The sequence below is a fragment of the Melopsittacus undulatus genome, chromosome Z, assembly GCF_012275295.1.
Source record: "Melopsittacus undulatus isolate bMelUnd1 chromosome Z, bMelUnd1.mat.Z, whole genome shotgun sequence".
Taxonomy (NCBI): domain Eukaryota; kingdom Metazoa; phylum Chordata; class Aves; order Psittaciformes; family Psittaculidae; genus Melopsittacus; species Melopsittacus undulatus.
The window spans coordinates 44,471,017-44,496,345 of NC_047557.1; the positions used below are offsets into that span (position 1 = coordinate 44,471,017).

The window sequence follows — 25,329 nt, forward strand, 5'->3', positions numbered from 1 at the left end:
TTCACCTAGGAATGTAGAATTGTGTCGTATCTTTTGCCAATGCTCCTGACTCCTCCAGCTCATAACAGCTATTGCAGAGAATGAAGTAATTCACAGGCACTGGTCAGAAACACAGTTGTTGTAGTTGCAGGCTTCCAAAGGTCCAGTGTATACTTTACATCCTGAAAGCTTCCTTTTTTAATTCTTGTAAATTTCCTTCACTTTTAGAAGAAACCAAAGACATAAAACACACGCTGAAAGCACCAAATACACTGTGAACAGGTTTGCAAGTAGAGTAAATTATTGTTTTATTCATGAACATCAAACAACCATATTTGCTGCCTCTAAGCTTGTGTGAAAATTGTAGCATAAATTTCTTAATACCTATGTAAGGCTGATAGAAGCAACTGGAACAACTTTAGCAGATTTTAAGGTCTTTGAAGAAGGACAGGAATGAATTTGCTGAATAGATTCATTGGATCAAATAATCACTTATCAGTTAACAGGTGATTTGGATGGAGTTATGGTTCAAGCTGATTGATTCCTTCGACATTCACATGCAGAGACACAGCAAAATACGTTGTGTTGGGGTTTTGCATTGCACATCCTCTAGAAAAATGACTGTTAAGGGTTTGGGTTCCTCCACGTCTTCTTCAGATAGTTGGTAAATGAGTGCAAGACTGTTTCTTGAAATCTGTTGCTGTGGAATACCCATAAAGGGACAAACTGCAGGACACGTGCCTTCAGAATAATCAAACAAAAACAATACAAAGCCAGAAAGTTATCAAAATCTCATTAAATAAATCAACTAAGTGTTCAGGAAGGTAATAGAAAAGCAAAAGCTTTTACTTTATACTTATAGTGTGTATGTTTCTCTTAGAAAGTAATGTTTATTCCTCCCAGTTTTCAGTAAATATATTTTCTTCCCTATACTTCTATTTAATGCTTACCATTAACAGCTGTCATGTATAAATATTTATCCTGGTTTTGTTAGCTTAATATCCTAAGGAAATTCTGTTTATGTGATAGCACAGTCTGTTTTTGTGGTTTTCCCCTTCCCCATTAATTATTTTTAATATGTTGGTCAATTTCTGTAAAGGAGTAGGAGTCTCAGAAGTATTTCTTATAGCGTCATGAAAACAGGCAGCTCGTGAAAGTGTAAAGATTAACCAAATATCAAACTGAGCTGAGCTTGACACACAAAAGTGAAGAAAGCCACACTGCACTGCTAACTATGCTTTACTTGTGTATTCCTCACTTCACAGTTTACTGGTGTCATATTAGCCTCAACAACCTGTTCACTGTTTCTTATTTATGTCCAACCTTAAGGCTCCTGGAATGAGTCAGAAGAACTTGCTGAGCTTAAACAGTTCTGGTTCAGCCTTTGGGACCCATTTACACACTATCAAATTCAATTACCAGCACTTCATGGGCTAAACATCCAAAAACTTCATCTCCAAAGGTGACATATTGCAGTGATTCACTCACAAACTCTTCTGCTGTCTTTGTAATAAAATCAGGTTTTTGGTACCTTGTCATTGGAGTAGAAACACCATAAGGAGTCACTACCTAAAACAAGAAATCATAACAGTGTAATGTCATCTAACATTTACATAGGGCCGTTCACCCTGAGGAATACCATTGCATCTGACAGATTATGACACATATTTGCAATGGACTAAGGCACTATATGGAATAAGTAATGATATTATGGTGGAATAAGGGGAGAAGCTGCATACAAGGAGGAGATAGCACTTTCAGAGGGTCACCCAGCACTTCACCAAGGATGGCAACATTATACAGATTTAGCCATCTCAGATATTATTGAAGAAATATTCTTTGTTTCCTTAATTTCCTAAAATTGAGGAAGTAAAGCAAGATATAATAATACCTGTATAATAATTCCCTTTGCCTTATATTCTGCTTGTAGTGCTTTGGAGAAAGTGCTTATAAAAGCCTAAAACAAAACAAAACAAACAAAAAAAATAAAACAAAACAGCAAAATAACATTAGCATGGGAAACTAAGTACTTTCACAGGTAGTGACAAATATATGAGAACAGGTCCTTAACAAAAAAAGCCAAGCATCACACAACCTAGGGCACAGAACAGTGATGAAAACCGCAGAAACAAACTTTTCAAGACAGTTTCTGCTGGTGCACATGATCAGTGGTAAAATTGAGTCTTATCTGTACCAGAAAAGATGGAGCCTGGCACTGACCCAAGCCAAACATCGATCAAGTACTGACTGAGCCGAAGGCTTTATCACATTTGTGAAAATGCGGCGATGTAAATATCTTAGTTCCATTATTATTGCTATTGTTTCATGTGGCTCTCATCTCTGATTGACACCTGCCCTCCCAGTTCAATGCTTACACTGCTGTCTTGCAATAAAAAAGGGGAGCAAAATACAACTCATGCTTTCAGTGTAAAACTATTAGCACAGCCTACAAATAGGATTTTCAAAGTAAGGTAGTTGGGAATTTGGGGGTTCTTTATCTTTAGCTGTTAAGATTTATCTTTTGAAGAGAACACCATAAAGAGCACACATACACTAACTTATTTGTATAGAAATTGAGTATCTCTCAAGACAGATTTCAGGAGTCAGATGTTTGAGAAATATTCAGAAACTTGACAATGTTGGATGACGCCTCTGTAATTAGAAATACAAAAGTCCTACGAAAGAGGAAAAATGGCAGTGTTTCAAAGTCATCATTTGATGGATCTTTCAATTTAAGCACCAATAATGTTGTGATATTGCACAAAACATCAGTACACTGACAAATAAAATAGTTTCCTTTCAAGGCATTGCAGAAAAAAAAATAAAAAAGGAGGTTAAAGATACCCAAGAATGAAAAAAGTAAAAATAATACAATGTACCATATCACTTTGAAATAATGTTAACGGAACTAAAATTGTCTGGTTTTAATGTAGTTCAAATTTGGAGTAATAAGAACCTTACATTAAAAATAGAAAAAAGAATATTAGACTTTCTTACCAAGAATAATTAGCTTATTCTTACTAAGATGAACTTTATGTTCAAGCAAATATTGTTGGAATCTTTCACTTGAAGCAAACCTGAGCTAAGCAATTTGCTTCTTCCATAAAAATCATTTACTCCCTATTTTTATAAGCTGTGGGGCTTAAATTCAGAGCAAAATTTTAAAGTGAAATCTATGAAGTCAGGCAACTCACCACCCATATACCAAGAATCTTATTCTTGATTCCATAAGCAAAACCTAGCATTTTTATGCATCTACAGTTTTGAGTAAACTAGCTGAGACAGCCTGGCAAAAGTCATCAGTTCCCAGAAAGAGGGCAGATTGCAAGCACTGGAATAACAGTATCTAAGAAAAGGCAAATTCTGTTCTAGTGATCAGACATACCTTCAGCTGGATTTCATTTACATAGCTTCCCTGATTCTTAGCTCTCAGTTAGTGCTAATTTACATTACTTCATTATTTCAGCAGAGCAACACTGGTTTAAACCCTGAAAACTTGTCCCTGTGTTGCTGATTGATAGAAATGATTTGGTAACACTTGATGGAGATTTCTTTATAAGGCAACGAGACAGACTTACCTTAGAAGCTGAGTACATTGTGTATAGTGGACAAGGGAAAGTACCCAGACCAGAGGACAGATTCAGAATAAGACCTTTCCGTCTGAAATTCAATTTAAATAGTCATATTCAGTTTACATTTGACAGTATTGTAGTATAAGCCTGCACAAGTGGAAAACAACTTTTTTTCCTGAGGAGGCAAAGATCTCCTATTATACTGTAGACTACACTTTCAAAGACCCCATTTTTTATGGTTTTGTTAGGTGCAATTAAATCTAAACCAGCTAGGAATAATGTCATAAGTGAAATTTAAATGCCTAGTGCAATCAGAGCCATGGGAACATTGTGCATGCTATTGTACATCTAACAGAGAAAAAAAAAATGCCATCAGAGGAAAGATTTTATGCTTCTAAGTAATTGGTTGGTCCCCTTTGCTCGTTAGACGGCACATTCTTTCTTCTGCTCCTGGCATCTGTTGTTTTTGCTTTCCTATTCACAACTCCCTGTACAAATCACTAAAAACAATTCATTCAGCAACAACCAGGAAAAAAAAAACAAACCAAAACAATTAAACACTAAGAGCTTATTTTGTTGCCAAAACAAAGAACATGCACTAACCTCTAAAATGCAGTAGTTAATGATATTTTCTAGAAGCTCCATCTGAAGACCTTAACATCTCCTTTAAGGACCCCCATGTCTAAATTACACATTGTGTTAAAAAGAAAAAAGGGATCCTTAATTGCATAGCTGAATTAATCTCTCTGATGTAGTACAGGTATTCTCAGAGCTTGAAAAGCATTATTCCAAGCACAGCTACCACTCTTAGAAGAATACGACATTATATTCAAATGCCATTTAAGAAATGGCTTAACTGGACCCATCCCAATCCATTTTATTTCTGCAATGCCTTCATGTTTTTAGTGCACACAGACCTATATTTTGTATTTTTTGTCTTGTTCTACAGCTGACTGACAATTTGTGGCAGTTCCTATCATTCATTCACACAGCACTAGCAGTAGAACTCGTACTGATTGACATAATGTAAAAGTGCAGAAGTTAATAATGAAAAAGCATAGCTACAACTGAATAAACTGGAGGTAACAGCTAAAAGCTATTGTAAGTTCTAGGAAAAAAATCAGTTTTACCTCGACTCCATTTGTTTCAAAATCATTTTTGTCATCTGTAAGACAAATATGTTAGCAACTATATCCACTCTCCCTCTTTCTGATTTAATTTTTTAACTAATCTTGCTTTATTCACAAGATGTGAATTGCTTGAGCACATTCAAAGTTTTGGAAGACATTTTAAAAAATGTTAATAACCTGCAAATCATCTGAATTTTCAAAGAAAAAAAACCCAACCAAACAAAAAAAAAAAGCAAAACCAAAACAAAACCCCCCAATGTTTAGTCTTCTAAGCAGTGAAAGTCTTTTGCTTCTCCAAAGCTTTCCAACAGTTTCTGAATTCTGTCATTCTTCACTACTGAATTATAACTGTAAGGAGAAAGTCAACTTCATAGTGGTTTTTCATTTTTGCTGCAACTGTATCAGAAATAGCAGAAATCCATGAAAAGACTTTTTTTTTTCTTTATGCCACCAAAAATAGCTTTAGGATTTTAGTAATGAAAAGTAGTGCAAATGAATGATGCACATTAATTCAGTACTTGTTGTTTCCCTATTTTTTTGATAGTGCCATTGTGCACATCAGGGTAGCAGGAGCAGTGTGTGGTTCATAAGTCTAATTTTCAGAAAGGGTGGCAATGGGCCACATCAGCTTGGGTAAAAAAAGGATTTACAAGCAGAAAACATGACAAAAGTCCTGCTTCTGCAGTGCTGCAAATCTCACTCACATCTGTGGGAGCCAGGAATACCTGGAGTCGGGCATCCTAATGCAAGAAGTGGTAAGCAGGATTCTGACAGGAATTAAGGCAGGGAGGAGGGCAGGGAGGAACAAACAGGTGACTTGGACCTAACTATGAGGAGTGCTGATTAGCAGCATGATTTCTTCTTTGTATTTTGGAGGAAGGTGAATGTTCATGAAAGACTGAAAAGTATGCATTGCAACTGTGGGGGAAAGGAATCCCCACGTCCTGGTGAAGCAGAAGGTGTGAATTCTGAGGTATGTGTAAATCTGGAAATGATAAATGGGAACACTTCTTTTATCTGGACTGAGAGGGTACAAAACGTTTGCCTGTTTTTGTGAGATGTATATATATATGTAGCAATCAGGTATTGCAGATATTTCTATTGTTTTTGACATGTAAATAGGATAAAACTTGGGAGCAGAAAGTTCACCAAACTACCTTATAGAAGAATTTGTTTCTTTTGACTAATATTGCATGATTTACTACCTGAAGTCATCAAGCAGCAGTACAAATTTGTGATATAAAGTTTGCTAGCCAAAGAAAGACAAACATCTGCTGATAATTTTCATGCCATGCTTAGAAAGACATTAACCAAGGCTGAAATGAACTACAAAGCTCTTGTCCTGCTTTTGTTCATGCTAACACACTGCTTGCAAACAGCAGAGCAATACAAATCTTAATCATGCTTGGAAAGTATGAAATACTAACTACTAACAGTTCTTGTAGGAAAGTAGCCAACCAAAATTAGCACCAAGAGGTAAAGTACAGAACTGGGAGTCAGCTCCTTAAGATTTTGCTCTTCACTGATATTAATATTCCATAAAATAATATTAAAATATTATTATAAAAAATAAATATTCTGCAAAATTAATATTCTGGTTTTATAGAATAGAATTGTGACCAAAGGAAAAAAAGGCAAGAGCACGGTACAAAAAAAGCTAAACTGCAGATCTTCTTGTTTTGAAGATTTTGATCCTGAAACAAACCTGTTTACCGAAACAAACATGGTTTTGCAACATGTTTCAGCTGCAGTGTAATATAACAATGTTTCAACCAAGAACTGCATTAAAATGTTTCCAGTCAGCTCTGATGAAAATATTTCACAGGCACGAGGAGCAGATAAGGCCCTTAAAATAGTGCTGACATTCCTGCTGAAAATTGCTGTCTGCTGCAAAATTAAATGAAAATACAAAGGAAAGCTGGCTGGACACCGTTGTGTGGGACCCTTTTCCCTATAAACTGCATTGCAGATGTAACATAGATGTGTTTCACATACCTTTGTAACAGAAATAATGTTGCAGTTGACAAGGCTCTGCAGGAAGCAAAGAAACAGTTCAGTTCATAGCTAATTTCAGAGAGCCAGGCAAGACAGCTAGCAATTCCAACTGAAAAGCCTTTTAGCAAGGCAGCTGCTTTTAGAGCTGCTTAGCTTGCCCCAGGTTCTCACTGGCTGTGCCTGTGCTGTGGAATAGTCAAAGGCAGGTAAATCCTAATTGATTTTATTTTAAACATAGTGTCCAAATCTGCTTTGCATCCACTTGATTCCATGCCTTCCATTTTGCCCAGCCACACCATTGCCACGGAGAAAGCTGGACGTCTGGGCAGTGATGGCAGTAGCAAACCAAAATGGGTGCACACAGGCAACAAATCACGGATGTGCCAGGGAGAAAGTGAGTGGCTCTCAATGACAGAGGTACACTGCGCTGCAACAGCACTGCCATGTAGAGATACCCTCCCAAGACCAGCACCAAACACAAGTCATAGCAGACATGCCAACATGCCATCATATGACTGCAGGTCAGAGCGAAGCAGCCAGCTTGTGGACCTCCTACTTGTCATAGTTTGTAATATATAGATTGACTGGATCCCAAAACAGGTGCTAGCAAGACATATGTTTAGAAATTCTGTGGGTTTTTTTGTTGTTTGTTTGTTTTTGGTTGGTTTTTTTTTTTTTTCATGGCTAGTATTATAGAGGTAAATAACAAGCCAATGAAAAATGTGATCACATCCTAAATCCTGTCAAACTATTCTACATGTGTAAATTAATTAATTCCTTCCAAAAGTAAATGGTATTTAAATGAAGTTTAGTTGTTTTTTTGTTGTTTTTGGTTGTTTGTTTTTTTTTTTTTCCACATACTTAAATGATGGTGCTCTAAAGAAAGTAAGCTTTCATAATACTAACAATAACCCAATGTTTCAGCTGTGGCTGAAGTGACAAGGCTGGACACCATTATATTGCAAGTCAGCACTGAGCCAGAGGTGCTGCTGATTCCTCCTACAACCTGTCCAGCTGCACGCTCTTCCTCTATCACTGGGTGCTTGCTGCAGTTTAGCTGAAATCTACCATTATTTGTCTTTTGTAAGCTCTTCCAAGCATGAAAACCAAATCAAACTATGCTCCTTCAGGACCAGTTCTTTTCCCACTCAACTGAACAGTTGAATACACGCTGATTGTAGCAGGGGCAAAATCTGTCCCTTGTTAAATGGAATTACAATTCCTCATTGTTATATTTAAAGTAGAAACCCACAGAGTAATCCTACCTCATCTATGTCTGATCCATTAAGGAAACGGCATGGAAGAGGATTATGAAGCATTCCAACATTGTTAACTAATCAAAGGAAATATAATGATAAGAACCAAATCTAGACAAAATGCATAGTTCAGCTAGTTAAACAAATGGCTTCTCCTCAAGGCCCAGAAGCTTTTGAGTTGTATGCGAATAGAAATGCTGTTTAACATCGAGTCTTGTTCTCACTGAAGTCATCAATAGTAATCGTTCCTGACTTCAGGGAATGAAAACCCAGTCTGTTGCTACAGTTTAGGGGTTTGTTTGGTTTTGGGGTCTGTTGTTGCTTTGTCATTTGTTTCACTATTAAGAGGATTATTTTCTTCGCAAAAGAAGAAAACCAAACAAAAAGAATGCCCTCCCCAAAACCATATTTTCATTGTTGCTGCCTGTATTATACCAATTTGTGTTAGCCACAAGCTCATTTCAAATTGAATATAAGAATTGTACATAGTTGTAAAACAACCAAGAGTGAAAATTAATTTATTGAGACCAAATAGGGAAGAAGTAACCCCACAAGATAAATGTTGTTTGTAAAGCAGCAGAAGAGGTTTCACAATGAAGAAGACACAGCACAGAGAAACAAAAAGCCTTTGGAGAATCCTAACTAACTTTTAAAACTTGTTCACAATAAGTAATGTTCAAATGCATTCGGCAGAAGTGCTTGGTTTTAAATGTTGGCTAACAGGTTCTTATGACACATCATTTGTACAATTCTCTGTTTAATACACTGCAGCCATAAAATACCCTTCAATTAACAGCTCTTAATGACTCACCCAGAACACCAATATCCAAGCCTTGCAGGTTTTTTTCAATGTTCTCATATACTGAATTTTTTGTGAAATCAGCTTGTATAATCTTCACCTTTTGACCTGTGGTTTGCTCTGTAAATAAGGAAAGAAAAAACATAGAAAACCCCTTTGTATCTACCCAAAGACAGTAATTAAGTAATAAGAGAAACAATCAGATGTCTCATTTAGTAATGCCTGCTGTATAGTACATAATTGTTTCAACTTTCTTACTTTGAGAAATATCACAACACAAGCAAAGCATTCCCATTTTACTCAGTTGTTTTCAGGGAAATGTCCTATCATACATAAGATGAATTTATGCTCTGAAATCTGTGGAAGTTCCTTCACAAAATCCAAACACCATTTGGACCTTCAGTAAGGAAAAAAATCCCAGAAATAAACAACACAGGACTTCTTCCTCTGGTTATCATAATATTTATAACTGAACACTGTCAGCACACATCAGGCAAGTGAATGTGGATGCCAGATCCTCTATATAAGCACTGTTTTGCAGAATGGTTTAGAGGTGTTTCCATGTATAAGATGAACATTTTAACAAGCAGAGCTTGTTTTTTGATGTAGGAGGAGAAAATAGGTCTGAATGTGAAACAGTATTTTTTGCATTATTTCCAAACAATTCCTCTCTTTTTTTTTGACATTTTCACTCTCCTAGGCTGAACTTTCCCCAGGATTTTGCAGGACTAAAAGGCATTTTTGGGAGGGTATAGCTTGAATTTTACAAGGTCAATTTACACAGAAGGGAAATATGTGAGATTTTTCCAGTGTTATTGCAATGCAGGAGTGGAGCCCAGCTGTACATTGCCATTTTTCTCAGCAGTTGATTTATTGCTGTTCATATTTTCAATGAAGTTTCATGAGGAAAAGAGGTAGAAGCTCTTATTTACTCATTTTTAAAGGCAAGGTTTTCCTTTACAGGGGTCCAGTAAGATCTTTTCTTAGTAGATTTTCACATTGAAAATTCTTGCTACTAAACCTGCTTTCAAGTTTCATGGGCAGCCTGAAATCCAGATGAAGTTGTCTGAAAAAGTGACAGGCAAAGGTTGGAAATGTCAATAGATGACTGGGTTTCATACTCAGTGCAAGCAGCAGAAATTCAGGTGCATGGGTCTTGTTTGGGAAACTGTCTCTGTTTGGATGCTGATTTTATCATACAGGCAACAGAGAGCATCACCTTGAATACGAATCTGATTTGATATTTTATATGTAGTAATCTTTTTTTACCCCTTGGTGAACATTGAGAACTTAGGAAGTGGCCTTGCACCAGCCCCCACCAGAGAGCAAAGCTAGCAGAAAGCTGGCTTTGGGTCCAGCAGTTGTTTTGCATCAAAACACAGCCTCTGTTGGAGGATGAGAGCAAGCTATTCCCTCCCAGTTTTTCTTCCTTGCCCCTTGATATACTACAAGTCTTGACCACCTTATGCTACTCAGGTAATGCAAGCACTCTGAGGAAACAGCAGGTGCTCTGACTCCAGATCTGAAATGCTCACTGCCCTTTTTCTTGCCCTCTTCCCAAACTGGTGTTGTGTGTGTGTATGAAAGGGACAAAACACCTTTTGAAACTTCATTCTAGTGGCAAATGAGCCCCTCATGGTCCCAGGCCGGGGAATAGTACAACTATAGAGAAAAGGACATTGTGAGGGAAATGCAGTGAGTGGGAAAGGACAGCAACAGCTGGAGTGGACACCCATGGTGTCCTTGTGGTTGAAGAGCTCTATAAACAAAATGAGATGGTCTTAAAAGCTGTAGTGATGTTGTAGCTGTCTTGCTTGCGGGCGATCAGAAGGGCAGCCAAAACTAAAGCAACATAAAAATGAGGATCAAACAAAGCATTTGGACTTCCTCTGTGTCCCCTTGTCTGTATGGGACTGTACTGCTGCAACCAGCACTGTCAGCCAACAAACAATTACTCCAGATGGCTTTCCTCTGTCTCATTTATGAATAAAACAATATATGAAAAAACAATAAAACTATCATGCTGATAGAAGAATTATCCAGGGATAACCCTTCAGAAAATGATAAAATTTCTGCAAAGGAGAGAGACAAAAAAATAATTTCCAATGTTTCTGATATCTTTACTTCTCTGCAACAAAGATTTATGACAGTCTTTGAATACACAAGTCATTCCACTCTTCTGAAAAGTCTTAAGCATGCCAGAAACAGCAAGCTTAGGTTTTCAAGCATCAGGACAGGTTATTGCCTATGTTAAAAATTAATAGAAAACTAATTTTAGTCAAATGAAAAACTTGAGCTGAGTTGTTTAATCCAATTTGTTAAAAATGTATCATTAAGAAGGATACATCTAGCCCTTTCTGACCTCAGACCACTTGGGAATCCCACTTGTCAGATAGGATAATGTGATGCCTTTTGAAATTTATTGGGAATAGAATAAATCAGTGTGAAGCATGAAGTTGGTTAGGACATGCAGTGCACCAGAAACTCTCATTTTCTATTTAGAGAGTTACAAAGATCTTCTGAAAACATGAGGTTGCAAAATGAATGCCCAAGTAATACAAGAACTGATCTTTCTAGAAAAAGACCCTTTTGAAGTACTATAGCAAAACTTGAATATCACAGAATGGCTGGGGTTGGAAGGGACCCCTGGAGGTCATCTAGTCCAAACCTCCTGCTAAAGCAGGTTGCACAGGATTACATCCAAGTGGGGTTAATAATGTCTCCAGAGAAAGAGACTCCACAACTGCCCTGGGCAACCTGTTCCAGTGCTGTCACTCTCAAAGTAAAGAAGTTTCTCCATGTGTTCAGATGGAGTTTGCTGCATTTCAGTTTTTGCCCATTGCCCCTTCTCTTGTCATTGAGCACCACTAAAAAGAGTGGCACTGTAGTTCTGACACCCACCCTTAAGATATTTGTATGCACTGATCAGATACCCCCTGAGCCTTCTCTTCTCCAGGCTAAACAGGCCCAGCTGCCTCACCCTTTCCTCATGAGAGAGATGTTCCAGACGCTTAAACTTTTTTGTATCCTTCTGCTGGATCCTTTCAAGTAGTTCTACGTTCCTCCTGTACTAAGGAGCCCAGAACTGGGTATGGTACTCCAGATATGGCCTCACCAGGGCAGAGTAAAGGGGGAGGATCATCTCTCTCTACCTGCTGGCCACAGGTCATGAAGTGAGAAGGGCTTAGGACATTAGACGGCATTCCTATTCAGTGGAAATTTGCAGAGAGAAGAGCAACATGAGAATCTATTTAAATAACAGAAAGAAGTTGCAAAACAATAAATTTAAAACTGGGCAGAAAAAAAACCCACCTTCTATGTTAAATTATGAAGCACAAATTCGGGCTACATTTTGAAAGTATTTTTGACAAATGCATCTTCTCAGAAATAAAAACTAACATGGTTTCAGAAATAACAGGGAAACAGAAAAGAAACGAAAAGAAACAAAAAATGAGGGTAAAAGTAGAACTGCAAATTATGATAGAAAGCATCACTGAAGACAAACTTAATGAAAACCAAAGTGAAATTTACAAAACCAATCAACCAACCAAAACCAACCCAACAAAAAAACCCCACATCCTTCTCCACCAAAAACACAAAACCAAAAACCCAGCAACCCGCCCCCCACAAACAAACAAACAAACAAGCAAACAAACTCCAAAGAACAAAGAAAGAAGTTGTTACTGGGTATCAGGAAATCGGTCAAGTGCTTTTTTATGGAGTAAGCAAGAAGATTGGGAAAGAGTCTTGAGCAATAGCACTTTATCTCAAGGGATTAGCAAGACACAACAGGCATTTTGACAGCCCTTGAGGATGAAGGAAAGATGTGCCAAGTGAGTTGCTTTATGCTAATCAGTGATTTCAGTTTGTAACCACCTTAGCTCTTGAAGCAGGAAGAACAAGAGAAGCATAGCACACAGAATACAACAGACTGGAAAGAACCTATAACAGAGGGGAACAGCTAAATGAACTAGCGCCTTTGCAGGTCTTAGTGGGAGCAAGACACATTTAATTCCAGACCATGTGAGGTGATTTTTTTTTAATTCATTACTTTGCTCAATATTAAAAGGAATAATTTTAGGAGGGAGAGCTGGATAAAATACTTCCTGCGTCATCAAACCCAAATACATTAACAACACCAAAACCCAGACACCCTTTGAGAATGATTTTTGTGTTTTACAGAAGTGGGGTTTTTTTGTTTGTTTGGCATTAACAGAAAAAGAGTAAACCCGGTCGTATATTGATCCTAAGATATAGCTTCTCAATCAGGACCTAGCTTTGCCTAGAAGAAGAAATAAGGTAAGTGTGCAGTTAATACGTTCCATTGTAAAATCATAGAATCCTAGAATAATTTGGTTTGGAAAGGACCTTAAGATCATCTAGTTCCAGCCACCCTGCTATGGACAGACACACATCACACTACACCATTTCTAATTTCCTGGTATCATACTTTGATCAATGTTTTCACAACCACTGTGCTAAACGGGTCAAACGAGCAGTACACCTGGTGTGGTGGTCCTCTCCGTCTGCCCTCCACAAGACATACTTTTTTATCTTTTATCCCATTCTAAAAGAGCTTTCCAGTCTGAATGGATGTAAATTTGGTTTTCAATTCTAGTGCTTCTTTAGAAAAATGTTTTTCTTACTGAGGATTCTGCCTACTCCAGCTTTGAGAGTTGCTCTCAGGCCCAATTTTTGCCAACAGACCCTGGATAGCCAAACGCTGAGATCTCTGAAATTACCCACAGTTTAGGCTCTTTTAATTTCTCTTGTTCAGTACTCCAGTGGAATGTGACAGTGTGATTAGGCAAATAATGTTATCAGCTTGAGCAGGGAGTCAAGGCTTAATTATGATGTCCAAGTGACTGCAAAAAGATACATGGTATAGCTGTTAAGAAAAAGGAAACAAAAGTAACTTGTTTAGTCTTGCAACAAATTCACATAGCCTGCAAAAAACTTTCTGTGTCCCAATCTCCTACTTCAGGGTAGTGATAGCTGCTTCGAGGGAGATGCTGCTTGTTAAAGCAGTTTAGAAAGTCAGTAAGAGTTAGAAAACTGTGAAAACAGTATAATCATTCTGGATAAGTTCCTGTTGTATATTTGATTTCCACTGTTTATTTACTCACATAACATCACAGGAAGTTTATTTTTAATTCCTTCACAATGACTGCTCAGCTTAATTACAGTAAGGCCTGAGTCTGAAAGTTAGAATTAGTGGAACATTTCCAAAGCTTTAACATAAGACCACATCCAGAGCTCCCTGCTGATTTTAATGGCATCCAGGTCAGATAACATGCTTTTCATCACTCTGTCTTCCTCTCTTTCCCTTTGTCTGTGCCATCTATTTGTTGTTATGTACTCATTGCCAACCTGACACAATAAACAACAGAAGAGTCACTTTGGGCTTCTGCCAAAACCCACCAAAAACAATGAAAAGGTCTCACTGGGATTTGCCACCAATTTCAGCAAGCTCTGGGGAAAAATATGCTCACAACCAAGTTGAACATACTGCAGCCTAATCAGTGTAGCCTGAGCTGCTGCGGTCATACCAACCACCTCCCCACACCTTCGGTTATGTGGATAACACTGCTGCAGTCAGTGAAGCTTCCTGACATGCAAGAAGTCACGGATCAGTTCTGCACAGGCATAGGAGTTTTTGCAGGGTTGGCTATCTCAGAGTACCTTTCAGTACATGGCAAATACTTCATCACACACTGCTACACCATTCAGCACAGTATGGACTTAATTAGGAAAGTGGCCAGTGGACGGCCTTACAATAAATCATAGTCCAGTGGAATTTACAGTATGTCATCTTTCCACCCCTTCACCATGGTTTTTCTTTACTTAGCTATGTTAGTGTCAGGAATCTTCTTGTTTCCATTATTTGCTTCTGGTTATAATTTACAATGCAAAGAAACTAAAAATTATTTAGCTTTTATTTCTTCAGGGTCTTAGTATTGTAATTCTTTAACAATCATAGCTGCAAACGAATGCAACAATGGCACCAGGTCTGACCTGATTGTCACAGAAATTATTTTTTTATGGCTGTTTAAAGAGGGGCTAGTGTAGGCCATAGTCACATTGACCTCATAGATATCACTGCTTACAGGAAGTTGGTGCTTTCCTCCTCTGACACCTTTTGCTTCCCAAGGGAAAACAAGCTTATCCCGGGGGGGGGGGGGGGGGGGGGGGGGGGAATAAAAAGAGGAAAATTGCATGGAAAATTTCAGGGTCAAATCTTTGATTTTGGTAGCAGCAGGTTCAGACATCACAGACTTTTTCACCTACTTGCAGTCTGCCATGTCCCTAAAAGATGCCCTGCTCTCACTGAACCTGATACTCTGCTGGAGTCAGCTGCTAAGCCTGCTTAAAGACAGCTCCTGACAGAGGTGCAGTTTTGGAGTGACACATGCTTCACACAAGAACCTGTGAATCCGGGAATCTGATGGGTAGAAGACATGTATAGGAAAGGAGACAGTGGAAATTGCAGCCTTGATTACAGCAGTCTTTCAAGTTAATGGAGGGTACAAACTCATTTGACTCCTAAATAAAACCTAACAGTGAATTTGACTGTATTTAAACAAGCCATTTCCCATTGTAAATGGTTAATTTCTTTCTAAGAAAAAAAAAAGGAACATTAATTCTAAACTAATTCCAAAGGTATACTATTTAATTGCTTTATCAAAAGCCAAATATAACTTGAAAACCCTAAAAAACTTCCAAACAAACTAAATTCAGACAGGAACCTGAATTTCAATTTTCAATTCCTCCTTTGCTATGTCCAAAAATTAGCATAAAGGTAATCTTATTTTTCCAAGTTTAAATCATTTCATAGATGCCTCCAATGATTCTAGTATCACATCTCCTTTGCCCCACAGGTTTTAAGGGCAGATAAAGCCAGTAAAGAATACATATTCACTTTTTTTATCAAACCCATCACACAGATTGAATGATAGAATACATTTTTAAAGTAATCTGTGATCAGAAGTGTTCAAGCAACACGGTAATACCAGAATTATGTTTCATACTGGAGCAATGCCTGAGGCCCTACTGTACTAGACACTGTACCAATGGAAGAGACCCCCAGCTCCCTGTAAATCCACCCTGCTAAACAGGAAGATGAGAAAAACACTCACCAACTTCAATGGCTGATCTCTGTAGTTTTTCAAGAGTTCTGCTTATCATAACTACATTTAATCCACGTTTTGCCAGCTACAAGAAAAGAATATGAGAGTTGTTAAGAAACAGTAAGGTGATAAGAATCTTTCATTTTTTTCCAGTTCTGCAACATAAGCAATCATGGAGTCTTTAATATTGCTTTCATTTACCTGTCATCTGTCTAATGGGTAAACAACAGATATTAAAACCAGGCCAAACAGTAAACAGTCTTCCAAAACATCTCCTTAATTGGATAATCTTGGACCTTTACAAGAAATACATGTAGTCAAACCCCAATAATATGAACAAAAATAAAAACCCGAGCCAATTTCAAATGAACGAATGTCTGTAGGGAGCTAAAACAAACATGGCATTTCCCAGAAACACATTTTTGTTCCTACGTGGATTTCAGAGCCCAAATATGTTGATGACATCACAGTCATTTTACAGCATCACCTTCCATCCTCATTTTTTTATCCTGAGGAATTAAATCACGTATATTGAGTTGAAGGCTTGAGAGTTTGAAAGGAATTGAACTTTATTCATATTTTTTAATAGAAATCAAATACGATACATTTTAACTGTTTCTTCCTTTAGATGCAAACAAACAACAACAAAAAAAGCCCACAAAAAATCCCACACGAAAAAAAACCCAAAGACCAAAACCAACCAACCAAAAAAACCCCAAGCCAAACAAAAAGAAGGAAAAAAAAAAAAGAAGAAGAAACAAGGAAAAGGGATGAAGTCTGTGCTTAAAAACTCAAAATACAGTCCCACAGATGTACATTCACAAAGACACTGGCAATAGTTGAAGTTTGTACCTATGAATACTATTTAATACAGTAGTCTGTTTATAGTCAGCTTGGCATTACCATGTGCAGAAGAAATGCAGAACAAATAGAGAATGTTTTTCTCCTGTTTTCCTAAGGCATCCCATTCCCATCAGTTAAAAAGTCTGGGGTAAAACCTGAAGGACAAATGTGGCCCCAGCTTTTGAAATGGGATTATCAAAACCTGGAAGCTAAACAGAGTTCTGTGCATGAAGAAAGATAAAGCTGAAAAAGCTGAAAAAGAAACATGCCCATGAGAGCAAGGAGAAGGAGCTAGATTAGCCAGCACTAAGATAAAGCCAATGCCATCTGAAAGCACAAGCTTTTCTTAGAAGAAGAAACTTACTGGTGAAGGCCACACACTGAAGACCTATTCGTTTCCACAGATGATGCCCTGCAATGATTTCTGCTTAAAGCTATTGGAGGGGAAAAGTTTGTCCTGCTTGGCTCTTCTGTTTCTGCTTCAGTGCAGAGAAAGCTAAGGAATAAGGACCTTTGTTCAAAAGTTCACTACATTGAGAGTACAAGGGGAAGACTGCCCATTAAATACGTCAGCCACAACCATTTGTGTTTTTAGCACAAAGACCAAGTTCAAAATTCTGTGCTTTTGGAGACCCTCTAACATAATTGACTGGTGCTCCAAAGAGACCTGCACAGACATAGAGACACTCAGGAGTTTCAAAAGCTTGTTTTAAGGGCTTCATTTGAAGTTGCCAGGAAGAGAACACTAATTGCCTACGTACAGGCAGTAGATTTCCCTTTGTCCACAGCAAGCTTGACTCAAGCCATTTCCAATCAGAGGCATGGTCTCTGTTTCCACGGTCACTGCCACTTGGGAGTGTTAGTTGGGTTTAATTTAATTTCTGTGCCTTCAGACCCAAAATTAAATACCACCCAATGTCATATACAAAATAAAAACAAGGTTCTGTTTCACTGGGCTGATCAGTATCATCTCACTTATGTCTCTGTATTTCACTTGGTAGAATAATATCTCCTAACACCTAAGTAAAAGAACCATTCCTGTTGCTAAGATTGCATTGTCCTTCAGCTAAAAGCGCACGCTTGTGGCAAATTGTTAACTGCTGTACTCTGGACTAAGCAGAAGTATAACACTGTTAACAACCATTCCTGGAGGCAAAAGAAGCTACACCTGACTATTCCTTTTTGCTTCCTTGCACACATACAAAATGCACACCTTTGTCAGAAATATGTTTTGTAGCACATTATAACTACCATGAGATTCAAACGCACCCTCAAACAAAAAGAATTGTGTTTAGAAAAGAAATCCCTGGCCATTCACTGAAAAATTTAAATCAGGTTTAACTCTGCTGCATTTCAACTAATGGTAACTTTTAGTGTAGATGTCTTTAGCACAACGTATTTTCTGAATGTGCAAAGGCTTTGATGTTAGAGGATGTTATTGACCCTCACACTTAAGAACAATCACTGGCTTCCAGCACTGTGTAATGTGAACCGGGCTTGTGTTAGGAAACCCTGACTCCCAGTGGCAAAGGACTAAAATGCTCCTGCACCTCTGCCAAAATATAAGGTCATTATTGCTGGTGTCAGCTATAACAAATTATGACAACTTAGCATTTAGAAACGGAGCTAATAACGAAGAAAGATCAAGCAGGATCTGCACTCTGGAGTCTTGAGAATTCATGGTTAAAAAGTTTAAACCTACATTAAATTACTACAAAGTCACTGCATTTTCTAGTCTGATCTTGCAGCTCAGTCTGAGGCAAAATTTTAAACAATAAAGCTTCATGAAAGGCAAGACACGGATTTCAGATTCAAACCATGCACATAGCTACCACAGTTACTCTGATAAATTGGTTATATTCTCCATGAATAACTAGATGTAATACTTTAAAAATCTTAAAAATGCCTCATGGGATCTGTAGCCTCCCACCATAAATTTCTACCCATTACAAAAAAGATTAATCTCCAGGAGTAAGCTGATATGTCCTCAGTGCTTCACTGCTTTTCTTTCCTTCCCTGAGGTTCACACCTGGAGGATCTCTATGATTCAAATCTTTCAACCTCTTTTGGTCCAGCAAACCAGGACTGAAACAAGAGGGCAGAAGAATTCCACAATCTTTCTGCCATCTGTGCACCTGTGCCACACAAGTAGAAGAGCAGTATTTCCAGGGTAAATCAAGAGTGAGTGGAGAAATTAGAATATTTTTGCAACTGGAGTGGAAGAACTCACATCATATTTATCTTGTATTATATTGCTGGTAATACTATGCCCAATTTCAGGAAATGAAACAAAGGTTTAAGATTTGAGGAACTGTTGTATTAAGAAATGAGTGCAGTGCCTGTCTCAAGATGGTCTGCTAAAGTATTCAATAAACACAAGAACTGGTCTGAATTATGAGAGAGTTATGAATCATTAACAATAACAAAAATAGTGACCATGTAAGCCACCAACACCCTGCTTGTGCCCTGACATCAGATGACAAGTGTGCAGGGCCTAAACCATAAATCTCGGAGTACAGCATAGTCTCATCCATAAACCCAGTATGTTTGAAGTGCTAAGTCAGTAACAGATGCTAAAGCACATCTTTAGTTATTACATCAGAAAAACAGAAGAAACAAGACTGCACTGATACCTGAAATGCTAACAGTTTAGTAGAGATGTGACAGTCTAGCAGCACACTAGGTTTTGTTCCTTGGTTTTACTCTTTGTTTTAAGTCTGGAGAGTCTAAACTCTATCAGCCCAAGAGCTAACAGACCAAATCTAACAGAAACCTAGCTTTTGAAACAAGCATAGCAAACTAGACCCAAAATTCCAGTGCTCTGACATCAGAGCAGTCAGTTAAACAGTCAGGGTCGTTATGCTCAAAAAGGTTAGTCCTTCAAAAACACCCTGATATGCTAGAAATAGACAGCCTTCATGGAAGCTGGACTTCCATGCAGAAGATGATAAGCTCAAGCTCTGTGTGTGCTTGCCTCTCAATAGGGGTTCAGAAAACTAAAGGGGCAATGATTATTTCTAAAAAGTTTGTCTCCTGGCATCAACAAAGTAGTGTTCTGAGAGCTCACAGCTGCTGGGCTCTTCACACAGCCCCAGCCAGCTCTTGAGCTTAATAGACTTTGCAGAGACCTTTATCTAGTCATAAACCTTGAAAATGAGGATACTGAACCAGTAAATATTACAATCTCTGTGTGTGCCTCAATCTGTTGGCTCTTACCTAATGAACCACCTACTTGGATTTCCACATGAAAGGGCAGAGAAAGCCACACCACACTGGCCTTCTAAAACACAAGAGCTGCTCTCCTCAGCCTCCTGTATCATATTCTACCAACAAGTGCAGAGCCCTTGAACTTTTGTGTACTGCTATCAGCCCACGGCTGAGCTCAGAATGTCAGAAAGAAATTCATCACTTTGTGTCAGAGCTCAAACTCTAGAATAGTCACTGTGGCCATCAAATAAGGCTTGACTTCACATAAGCCCGTACTACCAGAGGAACCTATGCCAGAAGAACATCAGAGAATTTAATATCCTGACATCAGACCAGCAAGACAGCAGCACTGAGCCAGGAACTCCAAAGGCATACAGATACTAAAACAGCAGGGTCAGATTTATTTATCCACAAGTCACACAAAATGTGTGCTTTGACCTCAGCCAGCAAGATGACACGCCAAGCTATGAGCTCACATGGTGTGGGTTTGGGATCTGCCCCACAGAGCAGTAGCTGAGCACAGTTTCAATCAAAGGGATCACCTGGAGAGGACAGTACATCTCAGCATGTATAAAGATGGCTCTCAGTCATCCAGCAAAAGCCAAAAATAATGAACAAATGTCTCACAAAATCCAGCCAGTTCCAGCCAAGATTTTTCAGGATTTTTTTTTTCCAGGTTTTTGGTGGTTTGTGTTTTTTCTTTCATTTTTTCTTTTTCTTTTTTTGTTTTTTGTTTGGGTTTTTTTTACACAGTACTTGTTTTTGTTTTTTCTCATGGTGAAAAGCAGCCATTTGCATGCTACAGCTGGCATTTTAAATAGGATTTACTCTTGCATAACCCACACAGCACAAAAGTAGAACAATATTGTGGTCTAACACAGAGGCTTTGACCTAGACATTCACAGGTTCTTGCAGCCTTCACAGGGGTAAAATATCACTAGGTGCTCACACACAAATTGAGTTCAGCAAGCTGCACGTACAGATGACTACACTTGATGCTAGTAAATGTTCAAGCATTTCTGACTATTTCTTTCACTGTCTTGATCCCACCCCATTCCCCCATGAGCTATGTATTCATCAGACCCTTTCCATTTGTCCATCACTACAGCAACTCAATGAGCAGACAAGGTGACAATATTATCCCTTCTCTCCCATGGGAAAGCCTGTGATCTTTATCACACCTGTGCCAAATGTTTAACAATAATACCTGGTATTTGTCTTTGTGCTTCCAGCATTCAATGCACTTTCAAAAGGAGTTATTGTATTGCCATTCCCAGTAATGGAAATCATGAGGCAGGTGCTGAAACAATGCACATGCTTTGCAAGTCTAGCTTAATCCTGTAAATCAATTCAAAAGCCAGCTTACTTTCCTTTCCTGTGAGGCATACTTTATGAGCAGATTGCATCACAGCTAAACTCTTGATTAAATTATTATTATAAAATCATAAGATTATTTGACTTGGAAGTGACCTTAAAGCTCATCCAGTTCCAACCCCCCTGCCATGGGCAAGGACAACTTCCACTAGACCAGGTTGCTTCAAGCCCCATCCAATCTGGCCTTGAACACTACCAGGGATGGGACAGCCACAGCTTCCCTGGGCAACCTGTGCCAGCGCCTCACCACCCTCACAAAAATATCTTCTGCCTAAGATCCAATCTAAATTGCCCCTCTTTCAGTTTAAAGCCGTGCTCTGTCTCTTGCCATGACATGCTCTTGTACAAAGTCTCTCTCCAGCTTTCTTGTTGGCCCCCTGTAGATATTGGAAGACTGGTTTAAGTCTTCCCAGAGCCCTCTCCAGCAGAACAACTCCAGCTCTCTCATCCTCTCTTCATAGGAGAGGTGCTTCACTGCCCTTATCACCTTTGTGGCCTGCTCTGGACTTACTCAAGCAGTTCCATGTTGCTCTTGTATTGGGGGACCCACAACTGCATACAGTGCTCCAGGTGAGGTCTCACGAGAGCAGAGTAGAGGGGCAGGATCACCTCCTTTGACCTCCTGGTCACATTTCTTTTGGTGCAGCCTAGGATATGGTTGGTTTTCTGTGCTGTGAGTGCACACTGAAGCCGTCCCATGTTCAGTTTCTCATCGACCAACACCCCCAAGTCCTTCTCTTCAAGTTTAGCTTCTAGAAAAGGAGCCACTCACTGTCACTAATACCAAGGCTGGGGCAGGACAGTACAAGATCACCCTGTCTTCAGTGTTGGTGAACACAGGTGAACAGAAAGGGACTGCTGTAGTGATTGCACAGTAACAGCCACAGGATGAGCACAGAGCTCCTCCTTCCTCCTGCAGCCTCCAAGAGCTATCAGTCCATAATTAAACCATTAGGTTTCCTTATAATTTCTGAAACCTGAAGTTTATATTAATTTAGAGATTTTTGTCTTTACTTTTTTTGTTTCAGATATATCATTCAAAATGTGTTTGCAAGTGTAAAGGCTGGAAAACTACATTTTGTATGTTAAAGATGAACCACCCCACTGGAAGTCAAGAAACATATTAGCTGCAAAACTGGGGTAAAAGGACAATTTGGGAGACTCCTACCCTGGAAGGCAATGTGAAATCTTTTTGATTTCCTTGGTCTGATGAGACCGTTGTGAAATGAATTACTTTCTTCTGAAACGCTGCACCTATTTCCTTTTGAAACTTGATAAATGCCGTTCTGCATACAGGGGAGAAGGATCAGCACCATGTTTGTTGCAGTGCCTTTGAATCCTAGAGTGATTATACTAACATGCAGAGACTGATGAAGGGGTAGCATTTGCCATTTTGTTAAAATAAACTTAAGGGTAAGTAATCTATCTTACCTCAAAGGAATATGCTCTTCCAAGCCCTTCTCCTGCTCCTGTGACCACTGAAGAAAGTAAAAAGAAGAATAAAGATTACATTTGGAGCTCTGCTTTAACTGGTTCTTCTGTATTATCTGAGTGAGTTTGCATCCTAAATGCTCTACTGAAGAACAGAATCAATCTATTTTTTTTTAAAAATGAGTCCTTGTGACCTTGTCATCATTCTGTTGCTTCATTTAGTGTTTTCTGTCTGCAAAGCAAATCCCTCCCCACAGTAATGTACCCAATGCAGTAGTTACTGCTTTTATTTTCAGTGGGATTGAAACCAAGCAACAAACCAGTTGCCGAAGAGGGGGGTAGAATTTTCTTCCATACACATATTTCTACAAGTTCTGCTTTGCGGGCTTTTCATTTATGTGCTTGTGGCAGAATGATAGGAGATAAGGACTTATTGGTGGATGAAGCTGATGCAACAACTTCTCACACAAAAAATATCTGCTGTAGGGAAACATCACAGCAAACTTGACACTACCTATAAAATGCTCTTCCTTCAGAGCTGTCCTACTCAGGTTTGCTTCTGGATTTAGTGTTAGTAGGAAAGTAAACAAGTTTTGGCATTTGGAAAGCAAGCTAAACTTTAAATTTTACACAAAAAAATGCCAAAGAGGAAAGAAAATCCTTATCACCTTAGAAATAAAGAAGAAATAAATTAAGTAGGAAAACACCAAAGCAATTCCAAGGTATAACTTAGAAGTTTTCAAATAAAAAAATAAAACTGTCTGATATTAAAAAATGTGGATAAGGTCTTTTAAATAGCAAGAGACACTGAGGAAAAAGTGATTTTGAATCATTAGGTTTGTTGCCAATAGAAAAGCAACTACTCTCTCATTTCACAGAGAAAAGAGACCCCTCAGTCAAGCAGCAGTGGATCTTTAGCTTTCTAGCAGACTTCCAGATGAAATGCAAGTGTCTGTTGGGAAATAAACTTTAACTTTCATAATTCCCAGGATCACATGTGCCAGCAAATCATCCAAGCCTTATGAATTTTACTGGGCCCAGATGATTTATGTTTACAAAAAACAGAGAGCAGAAAAGGTCCATGAAAGGAAACAAGTCTCCCAGCCTTCAGTGGAAATAAGGATTTTACACAGAAAGTCCCATGTGCTGCTCCCCTTGTCACACATATCAGAGGTCCTTTCCTTATTTAAATCAAAACAAGACCTACATATTGCTTCAGATGCAGCTATTATCCAGGCAGGTCTTTTGCACAGGGGTGGATTTAATTTCTGACTAATCCACTGTGAGATATACTTACTAAGCAGGTATTCAATCCCGTTTAATGCAGGGGAAAAGAATGAAGCACGAATGTACTGTTTGGGTCACTTATTAACAAGATGACACCATCAGTGACATGTGTAACCCAGGAGCTCAAAAACTGTAATACCTGTTCATTTTTGCTTCATACCGATGATCTAACAAGCTTTAGAAAAACATCAATGAACAGCAGGAAGAAAAAGGTGAGTATTAAACATTTCTGTTATTTTATGAGAATGCATAATATCTTTAAAAAAGTACTGCCAAGTTGCAGCCTTTGAAGTTTTTAGGCTAAAGTAGATTTGGTTGTTAACAGTACCAGTAAGGATAGCTCACTAATCTGGAAAAAAAAAACCCAAAACACTGGAGCAACATCCCCAGGAACAAAGAAAGGTTGCTTTGAAAAGTGGAGTCCATATGCTAGACATAAACTAGTTGCTTCATGTATCAGGAAACTGAGAATATAGGCAATGCTATTAAAACGAAAGCATTTACGGTAGAGAAAAAAGGCAGGAATGGGGAAAGAATTCACATCAGGTGTGTGAGCTGTTGCCAGTTTGACTATTTGTCTATTCTCACCAAGTATGCAAAACCTTGTGTCTCATAAACCTGAAGTTACTAGGAGAAAAGAAAAAGAAATTAAGACAACCACACCTAGTGGAAACTGTGGCTTGTCCTTAATGGATAAGGAAAGGAAAAGCAAGGAAAACTGCTCCTGATTAGTAGTTTAACAATCCACTAGTTAGCTACAAGAAAAAGAAGGTGAAGAATTTTCCTTTACCTGCCCATTCTCCCATCGACCGAAAGAAAGTCTGAGGCACAGCACTCCATGTGTGTGGGAAAATGTATTTCATAAATCTGATGCATTTTACCAGAACATAGAAACAGATCAGGCCCCCAGTAAGAGTGAATAGCTGATGCTGGAACGCTTCCATGGTGAGCTAGTATGAATCACTCGCTTTCTCCCTGGGAAATGCCTCTTTCCAGTGCGCTGCTAGCCTCCGAACACTGGCAGAGAAGTGAGAAGTCTAATCTAATCACGTGCCTTTGCTCTTCAACAGAATGTCCAGGGTTTGGATTAGAATAACATCACTATGCTACACCCGAATCTGTAAACTGCTGAAAAAAATCCAAACTAAACAATTTTAAACAAAAGGTTTCACTGCTTTTTCTGGAAACTACCCAAGAACAAAAGGAAAAACAGTATTTTTTATTGTCATTATTTGGTAATCCTAGAAACTGAAGATATGTCTAAACCAAAGCCTTGGATAGGAATACTGCAAACCTTGGGGATAACATCAGCACTACTTTTTACAGCAA

General features: G+C 38.5%; 1 protein-coding gene across 1 annotated transcript; it reads right to left on the reverse strand.

Annotated features, from left to right (window-relative positions):
- Positions 1 to 1,374: 1,374 nt before the first annotated feature.
- On the reverse strand, positions 1,375 to 24,944 carry HSD17B3 (hydroxysteroid 17-beta dehydrogenase 3). Its single transcript, XM_031054383.1, has 10 exons — positions 24,791 to 24,944; positions 22,714 to 22,760; positions 15,868 to 15,943; positions 8,744 to 8,851; positions 7,942 to 8,009; positions 6,677 to 6,712; positions 4,682 to 4,716; positions 3,558 to 3,639; positions 1,871 to 1,936; positions 1,375 to 1,548 (listed from the first exon to the last, which is right to left on the reverse strand). The coding sequence occupies exons 1-10, from the start codon at positions 24,942 to 24,944 to the stop codon at positions 1,375 to 1,377; spliced, it is 846 nt and encodes a 281-aa protein (XP_030910243.1).
- Between the last annotated feature and the right edge of the window lie 385 nt (positions 24,945 to 25,329).

Bases quoted from the DNA above. Each gene is read 5' to 3' on its own strand.
- HSD17B3 (XM_031054383.1), bottom strand. From the start codon at position 24,944: ATGGAAGCGTTCCAGCATCAGCTATTCACTCTTACTGGGGGCCTGATC. The intron at 3,640-4,681 runs GTAAAACTGATT...ATTGAATTTCAG, and splicing joins TTGAAACAAATGGAGTCGAG to ACGGAAAGGTCTTATTCTGA. The intron at 1,549-1,870 runs GTATTATTATAT...TTCTTGTTTTAG, and splicing joins CAAAGGGAATTATTATACAG to GTAGTGACTCCTTATGGTGT.